Source organism: Colias philodice, chromosome 16 (genome assembly GCF_061535455.1).
Source record: "Colias philodice isolate Cphi_HAF_F1 chromosome 16, ilColPhil1 Martin Lab GWU primary, whole genome shotgun sequence".
NCBI classification, from domain to species: Eukaryota; Metazoa; Arthropoda; class Insecta; order Lepidoptera; family Pieridae; genus Colias; species Colias philodice.
This window is the reverse complement of record NC_143101.1, coordinates 8,908,952-8,925,260: the sequence shown is the minus strand read 5'-3', so window position 1 is coordinate 8,925,260 and position 16,309 is coordinate 8,908,952. Positions and strand designations below refer to the sequence as shown.

At 32.1% G+C, this 16,309-nt stretch overlaps 2 protein-coding genes across 2 annotated transcripts in view; one reads left to right on the top strand and one right to left on the bottom strand.

Annotated features, from left to right (window-relative positions):
- LOC149481878 (uncharacterized) overlaps window positions 1-8,367 on the bottom strand; it is a 33,237-nt gene extending 24,870 nt beyond the window's left edge. Inside the window, exon 1 of the mRNA XM_089705086.1 lies at window positions 8,100-8,367. Coding sequence (XP_089561212.1) covers window positions 8,100-8,355 — 256 coding nt within the window. The 5' untranslated portion in view covers window positions 8,356-8,367. The remainder of the gene's footprint in view (window positions 1-8,099) is intronic.
- The window catches only part of LOC149481869 (zwei Ig domain protein zig-8-like), a 281,774-nt gene continuing 268,221 nt past the window's right edge, over window positions 2,757-16,309 (top strand). Inside the window, exon 1 of the mRNA XM_089705081.1 lies at window positions 2,757-2,909. The gene's annotated coding sequence lies outside the window, so the exon portion shown is untranslated. The remainder of the gene's footprint in view (window positions 2,910-16,309) is intronic.

Here is a 16,309-nt window from a genome sequence, read left to right as displayed (position 1 = left end):
GAAATTTGATGGGAATATGTGTTGTATGAACCGCTACAAAAATATGACACTAAATAGTAAAAAAAAGAATTGGGGGTGGGGCCCCCCATACATGTAACTGAGGGATGAAATTTTTTTTTTCGATGTACATACCCGTGTGGGGTATCAATGGAAAGGTCTTTTAAAATGATATAAAGTTTTCTAAAAAACATTTTTCTTAAAGTGAACGGTTTTTGAGATATCAGCTCTCAAAGTCGTAAAAAGTATGTCCCCCCCCCTCTATTTTTATAACTACGGGGTATAAAATTCTAAAAAAAATAGAGGTGATGCATGCTAATTAACTCTTTCAACGATTTTTGGTTTGATCAAAGTATCTCTTATAGTTTTTGAGATAGGTTGATTTAACTGTAATTTATTATATTTGCTGCTACGGAACCCTTTGTGCGCGAGCCCGACTCGCACTTGGCCGGTTTTTATTTATTAATTTTTATTACTTCTACAATTATAAAATACTTATTGATAAATATTTTGATGAATTTAGTGTTAATATAGAGAACAATTCACGAGATTATACTATGTTACTACAGAATTCGAAAACCACATACATAGAAATGGAAAAAAGTAAGTATTTATTGATGTAAAAAGAGGTTTTTGCGGGATTTTAGACTGGTCTTATTACTTTAAAATTAAGTTTAAAGTTTTAACTTTTTACGACGTACCTACATAATAATGCAATTAAAGTAAAAAGCAATAATTCTCCAATATAAATTATCAACAGAAATTGTCACTATTTGAATTTATTTTACTATAATTGCTATAATACACTTGGCTGCTATTTTTACAGCCACATAAAAGGCCATCTAGTAAAAATATAACATTCCATCGTGGCCTCCATAAATTGCATAAAAAGTCGTCTTATTTACTTTTATGGACTGTTCCACGTGGATATAAAATATGAATGAACAACTTCAAAAGGTTTTCAACTTTCTTTACACACTTATGAAGCAAAAGTTTTGGGTTTGATCTTAAAATAAATACGAATATGTAGTTAAAAAAATCTACTACGCCTAGATAAGATAAACACATGAAATTATTGTATTCTCGATACTTGTTTTGTGTACAAAATTTGAATTGAATTCGTCTGTTTACAGTGGGTCAAAACTCAAAATCGAGTCTAAAGGAGTTGGTTACAAACAATCACACAAACAGACAGATGAAGCTAATAAAAGCGCGTTAAAATAGATTAGAATGATAATCTCCAACGTTATAAACAAGAGTGATTGAACTATATTACAATACTAGCTGTGCCGCGCGGTTTCACCCGCATTGCTCCGCTCCCGTTGGTCTTAGCGTGATGATATATAGCCTTATAGCCTTCCTTGATAAATGGGCTATCTAACACTGAAATAATTTTTTAAATCGGACCAGTAGCTCCTGAGATTAGCGCGTTCAAACAAACAAACAAACAAACAAACTCTTCAGCTTTATAATATTAAGTATAGATTAACAATAATTATAAATTGAAACTAAAATTTTAATCAAATTAATAGGTATCAATAGGTATATCAAGTCAAGCTTTTAAATATCTCCAATAATTAATAATTTTAATTCATAAATATCATGTAAAGTTTAAGTTTGAATATTTATTCAGTACACATAAAGAGCTCGTTTTACTGGCTTGTGTAATATTGTGTCGAGGAAAAGGGAAAGTACGCAGAATATATTAAAAGTAAACAGTACAAGGTAGATAGAGATAGACACGTTTTCAATTCCTGTAATGTTTATTCCAGTTAATTCAACGTCAAATGATATTTATGTGTTATTCCTTACATGTAATAGGGCTGAAATGTTAAGGATAAAATTTAATAAAATGATCATATTGTAATTTAGATAATAAATATTGAGAAAAAGCATTTAAAAGTCAAGCAAGTTTCTAATAATATAGTTTTACGCTCAAGCCAATCAAATAAGTTTATTAAACTCTATAATAAAAATAAGACTCTTATGAATAGTTCCTATTAATATTTCCATATTCAATATTTTAATTATTTTTTTTTTATTAAAATATAACTTCAATATTTGGTTATAATTGATTAAACCCGGAACGGGTTTGTATGGAAGTATCCAATCATGACATGGAAGTGTATTCTTTCTTTCGTGTAAAACATACCTTTTTTCAATGTGAATATGTTATTTTGAATTTTAATAAATATTTTTGCTCTCTAGTTATTGGAAGTTGATAAAAAGAGAATGAATAGCCAAATATTACTTTTTCAACGTTATCATCCGTAAAATATAAGCGGCTTCATCAAATGTGGCTTATCGTGCCACTCTTAACACGTTATTAATATTAATCTAAAAACCCTTCGTCACATCCCAAATATCTACGATGACATCATGAATTTATAGCCAGCTTTGAACAATTCATTCGCGCCGACGTAAGCACCGAATCAGCGCATTATTACATCTTTGTACGAGTCACGCCCATGCTCCATTAAAATCACACAACCTACAAGTGTGGGGTAAAGCAAACAATGAAAAATTTCACGTCGAGTGAAAAAATACCTTCCAAATAGAATGCGCCCAGCCGTCACGGTTCCGTTACGCTATAAAAACCAAGCCGAGCAAACTCCGTAATTCCGCTCCGTCCCAAGCGATATAAAATATGAAACAGTGAGCGGAATGCGCGCAACTCTCTCGCTCGCTCGATCGCCCGCTCTCGGAACCGCTCGGTGGAGATCGTTCCGCCGTAGCGGCAGTTTCGTAGACGACACCGGGCGTCCGCTACGCAGCGCTACGCGGCTGGTCAAAACTCTGTGATAGTGTAGTGGTATTAAGTGCGAAACAAAATAGTGGGATATTGAATATGTGTTATAGTGTGAAAGGCCGAGGAGTGAGCTGATTGGTCAATTTGACGGTGTGGAATAATGGTAAATTGTGTTTACATTTCGTAGCGTGGTTAGTTGCTGAATGTTATGCTTTAATTTTTCATAGTCATCGGTTCGCCCCGGTTCAGTTCAGTTTGACATAGAGAAATTACTTTTGCCCATTGTTGGACTGTTCTATACAATTTCAGTACTTCATTTAATGGTTAATATTGCATGTGAACATGCGATAATTAACTATCGGTTTCAATAGAGTATAAATGTGAATATTAATGTTTGAACACATTTTAGAACTGCTTACTATTAAAGATAAATATTAAAGTACAAAATATTAATCAATAAATAAATTGTAATATTAATTATAAATTAGATATGGTTAAGATTAGTTTTTGAATTAAAACTTGTGAGTGCATAATAATTTACACATACTTGTTCGGATGTTTCTTTAGGTTTGAAATCCTCAACAAAACCCGGTACAAATTTACTAATTCATAATTGTGTCCGTTTTTAATTATCATATCTTCGTATCATTCTTATTTGAAGTTATGAATGTGGAATTAATTTGAATGAATAATTTTACATTAAGTAGGATTAAATTAATTATGGTAAGGTAAAATTTCACATTTAATATAATATTCTAGCTTAAATAGAACGAGAAATGTTGAAGCTTATTCAGAGCTCTCTTGTGATGAATGATACTCATACAACATGCATGAATGATTATATTATAGTTCTAGAAGTAATTTTTATAATGAGTTTGCGGGATTCGCAAATGTGTCTCAGTAAATGAGAATTCTTTATATATAAACTATGATATTATATGATATTTTTTTGTTGGACAGAATCTTGTTTTGTGTTGGACAGAAAAAAGCGTCTTTTTATAAGATTATGTTGTATGCTGAAAGTCTCTCTCCTAACGCTCAGCTTTTTGTTGTAATAATATTATGTAGGTACCTCTACCTAATCATATTTCATTAATTTCATTTATATTAAAAACAAAAAACCTGCATATTACCTACATAATATTTTTTGGTCTTTTTATATTCTCAATAAATTCAAGAGGATTTTCATTCGTTAATTAAAAAAATATACCTACCAATAAATAATTCATATGAAAATAATATAATTTCCTTTTTTTTTAGAACGACATAATAACCAGTAGAATTTATTAACCACAATCCCACTTAAAATTTTTACTTCTAAATGGGAGCATTTAATAAAAAGGAGAGTGGTCTGAATATTTGATGTAACAGTTAAAATTTAAAGGCACTCCAAGGTTTGGAAAATGACAAATTTTTGGTCACTGTTTTTCCAAGGACCACTGAATTAATTGGAAGAATGAATAATTTTGAATTTAAGGACTTTTAACCGATTTTAATTTCAGTTTTTTCATAACTTTGTTTCGAACCAATTTCAAACGCTCATTGAGCGTGGTCGATACGCAAAAATTGTAATAATTTATAACAATTAGTCTAACGGTGCATTTACATCCAACGAGCTAATGCTCATTCTAACCACACTATGTCAAATTCTTTTAGTGTAAACAGGCGTAGAGTATTCTTTCGTTGTACTTAGTGCGTTCAAAAATATTCTATGCAATGCTATTACTGAACAACACTGAATACGAGTTTTCGTTTACACTAAAAGATCACGAAAGAATGCTCTTGCTCTAGCTCTATGTTCGTTTTAAACATATTTAAACTATTATTAAAAAAACGATGATGTCAGCGAAACATTGAAAATACAATACGTACATTTTGACTAATGTTACTTTAAGATATATCACTTAAAAATGCAGTGGCAGTATTTCTTATGTTTACATGAACAATCACTCAAAAGAAGAAATCATGCATGAATTGTCTCGGTATATTATGACGAGTATTAAGTATATACCTATAAGTTAAAATATAAAATGAAATTAATATACGGAAATATCTGTTCTAATTCTACTACTATCATAACAGACAGTCTGCAAAAACGGATGTTTATTACTTACTCTTTTGCGCTTGAACTTAAAACAATGTCTACTTTTAGTCCGTATTAAACAGCATACTCATAAATCTGAAGAGTTTGTTTGTATGTTTGAACATGCTAATCTCAGGAACTATTGGCCCGATTTGAAAAATCCTTTAAGTGTTAGATTACCCATTTATCGAGGAAGGCTATAGGCTATATATCATCACGCTTAGACCAACATTAGCGGAACACTGCGGGTAAAACTGCGGGGCACAGCTAGTAGGTAATTCATTGCAAAGGCTACTTTTCCCATTTTTGCGAGTAAAACCAAATGTTATAGCTAGTTTATAAAAACGTCGTCTTAATCATGTATTCCATGAATACTTAACATTCCTTTGAGGGTCTTAATAAGCTTTCATGATCTGTTAATTAAAGATATTTGCATAACTATAAGTTTCTTCGTTAATTAGATACCATTTAAATTGGCAGTATTATAATATTATGTGTGAATTCATCTCAAGCTTACAGTTTCTTGAACTCTTTTATTCAATAAGAATTATGTTTAGAAGTATATAATACACTCGTTTTTTGTTTGAATATATATTAATTTTTACATTCCTATGAGTAATGGATGATATAATATGAAATCTACTATGTTTATAAAATCTATGAACAGTTTTTCAAGCAAAACAGAATTATTTCATGAATTTTATGTTTTAGTTTTACAGCATTCAAATGCTTTATTTTTCTATTTTTTATAATAATATTGTTAAGTTTTTCAAACCTAATTTATAGCCTCTAAATTGCAACTCTTTATTATTTATAGTCATTAGTTAATGAAAAACTCGCAAAACATATTTTTTTGCCAATAGGGATCCACTCTTACTAACTTTAATAAAATACGATGGGAAGAAAAAGCCTGATACCGCTGTCACATCGGATAAAAATCCGTTGTCAGATTTGAGGCGTAGCGATGATAAATGAATATATTAAGCCACTCTTCCTGTATAAATACATATAAAATTTAAAATTGTATTCAATATGTGTGAATCGTATTGATTGAAATGATTATGCCATGTGCTCAAGGGGTCGATTAATTTCTTTATCTATTTTTTCATCAATGTTTTCTATGGAAAAGTACATATATGGTTTCAATATTGTGTTGTATTACTTTCGAGGATATATTATACATCATTATTTTTTATTTATAATGGCACAAACATGAAATATTCAAATCTATCAAAATATTGACTAACGTATCCGGATTGAAAGGAATGAAAATATTTGAAATACATATACAAGGGAAAAGCAAAGTTGAGCTTTTCTACTTCATGAAATTTCACGAAGTGTTTTACCGCCATTTAAAAAAAAGGGTTTTAATCAATAAAAAGTCAAATAATAATATATGACTGATTAATGGATTATCTCACTATTAATGCTCTACAATTTTATTTAGACTCTACATAATATTGTTTTACATAAGTTATCTGTATAAAAATAATGTAATGATGTATAAGAAATAAATTGAAATTTATTTAATTTAGAGCAATATAACATTGTACAGATTATACCTACTACATCCCACACTGAAAATATAACACGCCTACATAAAAAGGAATTAGTACATTTTAATCTAAAAGGATGACAAAATAACACACACTAAACAATTATATAAGTATAGTGGAATTTGATCTATAAAGTATAAACATTCCGTGCCATTAAGCTCTGTTTCATTTGTCAGCTGACTTCATCGGAGGCAAAGGTCAAAGGTCAGTCTGAACTTTACGAGTGATGTGTATGACGTTATCTAGAATTATTTAGATTTAGGGCCGATTTTTCAATGCTTGGATAAAACTTATCCGCCCAATATAGTATTGCACGATAATATTAAAATGTCACGTAAACTGTCAAATACGGGCAATTAGAATACGTTTTTAAAATGGTAGTTTTATACATTATTCGACGAATAAGTTTTAACCAAGGATTGAAAAATCAGCCCTTAGTGCTCCAGTCTTGTATTGTTTGTATAGCATTGGCGTTTATGGTATGGTTTGGTTAGACATTTTTTTATTTAATGTTTCAGGGTTTTTTCCTTGTTGTAGGTACATAATATAATAGTGACTTACCTTTTTTTTTTTTTTTTTTTTATAGTGGGGAAATCTTCCAAAGATACCCACGGCCCCCGGGGAAGGAGCCGTGGGTTATATCGGATTCTTACCGACTAAAACCCCACTGTGTTCCGTCGAGCCGCTTTAATGATGGGGCCGCGGGTATTTGTTAGAATTCTTCCGCGACCAAGTTAACTACCTAAATGTCAAATGCTATTCTCTTTTCACTGTAGTGGGTACATATAGTGGTTTCTAAACCTGTTAACTAAATGTCAATCTCTAACCTTTAGCACTGAGAAACTGTTTGTGGATTGTTTTAAATTACGTAAATTTTACAAACTTATACGAGACTTAGGTATATACAATTTTTCGTAGAGTCGTTCTTATATGCACGTAATCTTAAACATACCTGCACAATTTCTGCTGAAATTTTCACTTATACTCACATCGTACCAGATTTAAATCCATTCTGCCTAACAAACAATACACAAAATTGCATAATATCTCTTATCTATACTAATATTATAAAGCTGAAAAGTTTGTTTGTTTGATTGTTTGTTTGTTTGAACGCGCTAATCTCGGGGACTACTGGTCCGATTTGAAAAATTATTTCGGTGTTAGATAGCCCATTTATCGAGGAAGGATATAGGCTATATATCATCACGCTAAGACCAACAGGAGCGAAACAATGCGGGTAAAACCGCGGGGAACAGCTAGTGATATATAATTTAAAACCGTTGCATCTAATAAAAACAGAACACACAAATAAACTCTCCCAGCGAAGTTATAATAAACTAAGCTCGTCGCTTGTTCCTTAAAAACAAATTTATATTCAGAGGACGCTTAACGCCGAGCCCCAGTTTCCTTCACACTTTATATTTACTTTTTAATGGAAGCGCAATTATTCACACACGCGTTTCTGTCGAACGTTTTGTTGTACTAGTGTGAAATGTTATAGTGTGACATACGCTATGGTTTTTACTATAGTATTTCTGAGTGTGAGTGCGGTTTAATTTTCATCTCTATATACAGATACAACCAGTAGGGAAACTTCATACAACACGTTCGAAATGGCACGCACACATGCAAGTGTTAACGAGAATCGTAAGGGCGCGGGCACACGATGCGTTGCGGCGCCGCACCGCTAAGATTTCACCGTGTCAGTGGGCACACGAGCGGTGCGGCGCCGTAACGTTGTTCTGTCGCAGCGGCGTCGTAGCAGCGTTGCACAGCGTGTCCTTCCTTGTGACGCAAAACAACTGAGCGGTGCCGCTCCGACGTCGCACCGCATTCACCCCTCCCCGCCTCGTCTTGGTGGTTACAAGTCCGGTGCGGCGCCGGAGCGCATCGTGTGACATGCCACAGATATTTCTATGTAAGACGACGCAGCGACACCGCTCCGGCGCCGCACCGCCGCCGCAACGCATCGTGTGCCCCCGCTCTAAGGGTATTCTTATATCTGTCAATTGTCATAATAACCTTACGATTCTCGTAAATACGCTTGCTCGTGTGCGTGAGCCATTTAGAACGTGTTGTATGAAGTTTCCCTACTGGTTGTATCTGTATATTGTGTTTTCATGTAGTATTTCTAGCCTTCAGAGGTTGGTTTTAGAATATAAGATATGGTAACGCTGTGTTTTCAAGTAATTTCATCAAATTTTATGCCGCAGTTTAACCCTGCCTTTTGAACTTAAAATATTATAAGTTATTGGTAATTATAATATTGTGGTCTTATAATTTTAATTACGGTTTATTTTAATTAAATATGTACATATACACCCATACTAATAATTGATAAAATGTACATCTATTCTAAAAGTTAATATGCTACTAGAATTTAATTCAGACATTTTATAGTACCTACTTTATGCAAATATTATATTTTTTTAAAGCATTATTATAATTTATTTATTATACACAAAACAGGAATTTAGCTTTCATATTTAATAGATTGTAAATACCGAGTTTTCTTGTATTCATTATTAACAGTATGCTTAAGATATTTTCAGTAAGAAAACTGAAATTACCTATACAAAACGATATTTCTCAGAAAACTACATAAAGGGAATGTAAAAAATACATGAAAGAATCTCGATTGTTACGCAATTTAATAGAATACAAAAAGGATACAAATTAAGTAAGAAACGACGGTAATTGGGGATTATTTTCATATCAATTTTGATTACTGATTTGAGGATTTAAAGGAAAAAAGTTCCCAAGGGAGTTGAGCAGACGGGATTGTCATATGTTTCAATATTCGATATTTTACGAGCGATTTGGTAATACGTCCCCTGTTATTCTTGTGAAGGTATTTATGTACCCGAGAAATGAAATCACGTTTACTTTGTAAAGATTCAAGCCCCCTACTTTCATTGATATTGTATTGGTGATAGTATGTCTTTTTGTATTTGAGCTAACAGCCAATTAGCATACTTTCATTTTCTTGTTTACTTTGACCTATTTTTCTTAGTAATAAATATAACATCTTCATTATACTATTACTAGCTGCGCCCCGCGGCTTCACCCTGTTGGTCTTAGCGTGATGATATTATATTATAGCCCATTAGCTTCCACGATAAATGGGCTATCTAATACTAAAAGATTTTTCCAAATCGGACCAGTAGTTCCCGAGATTAGTGCGTTCAAACAAACAAACTCTTCAGCTTTATAATTTATAGTATGTATAGATAAGTTTTCGTTGCATTACGTGATTTTAGTAATAAGTCTTGTAGCGCTAAAGAGAAAAATAATAATTATTATTATACTGAGCTATTTGAATTGTATATCAACGTAGAAAGACTCTTAGACTATACATTGAATAACAAAGTATTTAAATCAATTACAATCTCTCGAGGGTGGATAATTAATTAATTATGGCGGAAGCCTGGGCGGTTCTGCTTGTTTTTAAAATCTATTTGTTTTTCATTCATGAGTAGGTATTGTACAAGTGTTCGTGACGTTTTAGGGAAATTTAATATAGGTTCTTATTAATTACGAAATAAGATTGGAATAATGTTTGACTCTGATGATCGATTTTGAAAGCTCCTTAAAGTTATAAGGTACCGGTTGTTAATTCGTCAGTATAATATCTGTCTTTGTGTTTGCGCGGCTGTCACTTATATGGATTAATCAATTTTGATGCATTTTATATACTGACTTAGTCTATAGATCTTGACTAAGAGAAAAAAGTAAAGTATGTAACACTTTTGCCGTGTCCGTGACTCCATTTTAAAAGGTCGATTCAATAAAAAAGTAAGCACCAAGGAAGGGAGACCATCAAAATACAGCTGATCATTTTAGTCTAGGAGCCTTCCTTATCAATATTAGATATCTTAATATATATAAATCTCGTGTCACAATGTTTGTCCTCAATGGACTCCTAAACCACTTAACCAATTTTAATAAAATTCGCACACCATGTGCAGTTCAATCTTTACTTGAGAAATAGGATAGGTTTTATCCCGGAAATCCCACGGGAAAGGGAACTATGCGGGGTTTTCTCTGAAAACGCGGGCGGAGCCGCGGGCAGAAAGCTAGTTATATTATATATTTTAATTTATATCAACTAATAAGTATAGAGATTTTAACTATTTAGGCTTGGACCTAGGAGCCTTCCTTATCGATGTTAGATATACATATATTTTATTTTCAGGCAATTAGGTACATAATAAATAAGCCAAGTAAACACACGTCACCAGAACATTCATTTCATTTAATGAGTCACAAACTCTAATGATAAATAACCTGTCACTGCACATGACGTAGGAATAAAGCGATAAAATGTCATTTAGTTAATGGCCAATTAATTAATGAACTGTTAGATCTTGAAAGGTCATAAACAGCATAGTCAGGTAAGTGAAGAGCGTCTCAAGGAGTAAGTATGACAAAGGATGCACGTTTGAAGAACATGAATATGTATGCAAGTTTTATATGAATTTCAGCATCGACTTATTAAGGACTTTATGACTTTACATGAGCTTGTGACTACAGAGAAGACTTTTATTTTCAAAATAATACTCAATAGCCATAGATAAAGAAGAACTAAGCCTATAACTAATTGTGATATCAATTTTCAGTAAAAACAACAAGAAAATTTCTTCAGATTTAAAACAGAAATCCATACTAATATTATAAATGCGAAAGTAACTCTGTCTGTCTGTCTGTTACTCAATCACGCCTAAATCTATCTAAGTCCTAAGGCATCGCCACGGAACGATGAACACCGCGGATTAGAATCCCGATCTACTCATGATAGAATCTTTTCTATTCATTAAATATTTATTGAATATATTATATCAAAAGTTACGTCTAACAATATATTATTTAGAAATTAATATGTTATTTACTAGCTTTCCGCCCGCGGCTTGGCCCGCTTTGACTAAAACCTAATAAATAGTTATAAACTAATATCTTCCACTTGAATCACTGTATGTATACAAAAAATTAAAATCCGTTGCGTATTTTTAAAGATTTAAGCATACATAGTGACATAGGGAAAGAGAAATCGACTTTGTTTTATACTATGTAGTGATAAATTTCTTTGAATACCACAAAAGTTTCACGTGTATAGGTCAATATCCTTTCCAGTCTAGTGTTCTAAGTCAACAAGTCTCATACAAAGGATTCACACTTGACCGCCGACGTGCGGTTGCGAAAGGTACTGCGAATTCGTTTATAGTCTGTATTTGGTTAACAGTGTGTACCGGGGTTTAGTTACTGAGAAACGTTAAGATAGACATCCGTCAAGGTAAAGGCTACAATACACAGTATACATAGTATACAATAGCTTTTGAGTGGATTTTTCCTATAGTGTGTATCGGGGTTTAGTTACTGTGAAAGCATTCGTCTTAAGTTTAAGGCTAGTACACAAGTAGGTATTTGGATTAAATTTTTCCTTGAATATTATATTGGTAAGGATGTTGTCTTACATTGGAAATTTTATAATAGCAGCAATGTTTAAAGAGGTGGTTACAATTTGAACATATTATACTGAAATTATTACAAATTATTAAGTAACTCTATCTGTTTGTCTGTCTTTTCTTTACGCCTTAACCACTAAACTAGTTTGAACGAAATTTGGTACAGAGTTTGATACCTGAGAGAGGACATAAGATAAGTTTCATCCCGGAAATCTCAAGGGTACGGGAACTATACGAGTTTTCCTTTGACTACGCGAGTGAAGCCGCGGGCGGAAAGCTAGTTATAACTTATGATATAAACGTTTGACAAGTTTTTCGGATCGCTGATCTGACTAATAAAGTAAATTAAAGGTTGTTTAGAGGCAAAATATTACAAACGTTTTTAAAGAGATGTTTAGAAAGCTTTATATTACATAGGCAATCTATACTAGATAATATTAAAAAGCCGAAAAGTTTGTTTTTTTGAGCGCGCTTATATCAGGAACTACTGGTCCAATTTGAAAGATTATTTCGGTCTTAGATAGCCCATTTATTTAGGAAGGCTATTGGCTATAAATATCATCACGCTAAGACCAACAAGAGCGGAGCCACGTGGGTGAAACCGCGGAGCGCAGCTAGTATTTTATAAAAACCGTTCTAATTAATATTCTTATTTTCAAAATTACATTGTAACTAGATAGATATTTTTAATGCAATAAGCGGATTAATTTGAAACGTAGGTTTTTCCATTCGGCTCCAATTAGTGATGGAGGAAGTATTCCCAACTCCACTAACTACGCTCCAACGTTGTACAAAGGCAAGGAGGTTTTATTAAAAATCCTTTCATTTTCTGTATGTTTTTATATGATACTAGCTGCTCCGCGCGGTTTCACCCCCGTGTCTTCACCCCTGTTGGTCGTAGCGCGATGAAATATAGCCTATAACCTTCCTCGATAAATGGGCTATCTAACACCGAAAGAATTTTTCAAATCGGACCAGTAGTTCCCGAGATTAGCGCGTTCAAACAAACAAACAAACAAACAAACAAACAAACAAACAAACAAACTCTTCAGCTTTATAATATTAGTATAGATAGTAGTGTATGGTGTAAAGTAATGTTATACGTTGTTTGTATAGTGTTGCGTAAGGGTGTCGGTTTGATCCTAAGCCTGTACTAGTATAGAAACTAACATTTTTTGTTCAATGAATAGAATGTGTATTATAATTTTTAGATATTTAAGTGGTTCAGGTTTTGCACTTCAATTAAAATTCCAGACTTTGGTGTTAGGCGTGCAAAAATTTGACTGTATTTATAGTCATAGATAAAAAATGTCTTGTCGTAAATACTTGTAAAAGTTTACATAAACAAGTTTTGTTTTGTTTTAGTTTTAATGAAGGATTTTAAAGGCATTCACAATACTAATACTTAAAACAATAAAATTGAATAATTTCTAAAATTTTTCCTTAACACTTTTCACGTGCTCTTTCTCGGTTTCACTAGCAAAATATAAAATAGGTCATGCCATAAAATATCTGTTATATACGTCAAACTAAAGTTAGAATTGACTTAAAACCCTTCTGAATTTCACTTTCCATCCCAAGACGTCTCATTAGAGCGGTTGAAGACTCGTTTTGCGTTTTATTAATTTTTCCTCCGGACTTCAAGTTGGAAGTAATTTTTAATTTTTAAATTACTTTCCCGGACCTCGCTGGATTGTTTTTGGAGTTTATGGGTTTTGTAAGTGGTGATTGGCAGGCTTATCTTTGAGGGGAAAGTTTGTTGGTGTGATCTATACTAATTTTATAAAATAAGTCAAAAAAGGTTAATCACCAAAGCGCCTTAAATGGTTTAATCTGGGGCTTTAGGAAGGAAGTTTATTTATTTGGAGCGATTTTTGCAATGTTAATACAATTGGCTCTACAATATTCTGAGTATCAACACTGAAACACTATTATTAATATTATTTATATACACTCCGCCAGAAGGAAGATACCCGGTACTTTGAAAGGCTTACGTGAGGACACAGGTCCAACACGCAGAGGCCCTTTAGGGAATTTTAATGTGTTGTGGGACACTAAACTTAATATTATTCAATAAAATTTACCAATGTATACAACCCTTTTTAAAAGTATTTAATACAACTTTAAACCTCTATGTTCACGTAACTTACAACACTTAATTAATAATAAATTATGAAACTATAAACTAAATAACAATGAAAATTCAGCAGTCCGCATTGCGCCATTATATCCAGTTCTACTTAAAATTAGCGGCAAATGTAAATCAGGCTTGATCCAGGATCAATTACATCGTTACATACGTAAATACGCGGGAATAATTAATATTATATATATCGATTGGTGTAAACATGCGGTTTGTATGTTTAAATATGAAGTTTTTACTTTAAATTGGAGGTAAGTAATTGTTTTAATATTTTATGAGAGTTTAAACATGATTAAATTGTTTTTTTTAGTGTATAATGGATTACATGATGAAGCAGATATAATTTATAATCATGCATAGGCATTATGATTGTAATAGATACTATTGAAATTAAAAATTATAATTGCAATAAATATTTATTGAAGTGAAACTTCTTTATCGGGGTCGGAAAAAAATTTAGTGTAACATTTTTCCGTTACGCGCCATCTTGTTCTTATCCCTACCACGCGTGATTCGACGTATTTCTGTAAAGTTGCATATAGTAAATTATTTTTTGAGAAATAATGTCATAAAGAAGTTTCACGTGTGTACACTAGTACACGCACACATTTTTCTATATTAGGTACATTACTAATTGGTCTCAAAACATTATTATACACATGCGAAAAATTAATTTTGAAAATTCAAAGTAATCCAGCACAAAATAATTTTAACTAAAAACGATAATTTTATAACGATAACGATAATTTTTACTAAAAAATTAAAACGATACCTATAGATATAGATCTTAATATTAATCTTCTTAATCTTCTTAATACTATTATAAAGGCGAAAGTTTGTAAGGATGTATGGATGTATGGATGTATGGATGTATGGATGTATGGATGTTTGTTACTCTTTCACGTAAAAACTACAGAACCGATTACAATTAAATTTAGCATACATATAGAGGGTAACTTGGATTAACACATAGGATAGGTTTTATCCCGGAAATCCCACGGGAACGGGAACTATGCGGGTTTTCCTTTGAAAACGCGGGCGAAGCCGCGGGCGGAAATCTAGTTATATATAAATACATACGCAACCCAAATATTATAATATACCTGCTTATACACAGAATAAATAATAGCGTAAAAAAGGACCAATGGATCTATTATTAACCGCGTAAAAATCCATTGAAATATACCTACAATCAGAAAATATCATTTAGGTCAAGCCATTGTGTCTAAACATCAAAATAATAAGAAAAAGCGTTTTCTATACAATAATTTCGCTAACATGAATTTGGTCCAAAGGAGTGGAATATTTTCGAGATCAATTCAGATTTCGGCTAAAAAATACCTTTGAAAAATATATAGAAGAGAATATGAATAACATTTTAGGTATTGGCCAAACAAGTAATAAAACAGTTCATAAATCAAATAGTTCATAGATACATACATATAACAAAATATTTGTATCGACATAAAATTTGACACACCACTAGAAAGCTGACCAACTTGCTCTTAACGAAAATCGATCTGTGAAACAGATGTGAAATGCATCTGCCACACACAAGACAAACTAAAGCTTAACAGCTAACTAAAATAATATATCCAAGCTTAGCTATGTCTAAAACTTAACAAATAATTATATAGAAAGAAAGAAAGAAAAAACATTTATTTCAAAGACATGCAAAAAATACGACATAAAAAATACTAAAATCTTCTTCGATGACGCAAAAAACCGCATAAACTATGTAGTGATTACAATAATAAGGCTAAATTATTTTTTCCAAACATAGATACATTTTAAGTCCCATAGGAGTTAAATACATACATTTTAAGTCCCAATGGAGTAAACTAACGTCAATACTCTCAATTCCTAACCGTAACCTGTAATTGTGAATTCTTTATTTCTTTGTTGTAGTGAGTTATATATGGAGCTATCTACTTGATTTAGAGACATTCCCTATTCCTAAATCTCTGTTACTTGTTAATCTTCTTATATATAAAAATGAATCGCAAAATGTGTTGGTAAGCGCATAACTCGAGAACGGCTGAACCGATTTCGATAATTCTTTTTTTATTATATTCCTTGAAGTACGAGGATGGTTTTTATGTAGAGAAAACGTAAATATGTACCACGGGCGAAGCCGGGGCGGACCGCTAGTGTATCTATATAATATAATGGCTTTGAATGAAGTGAATATATTTGTAAATATAAGATGATACGGCTTAAAGTAATCCCATATAGTTTCGTACCAATCCTAGTATCTTTGATATTTTGAAGACTGGATTTAGGTATATTTTGCTTTATATTCATGAATATAAATTACCT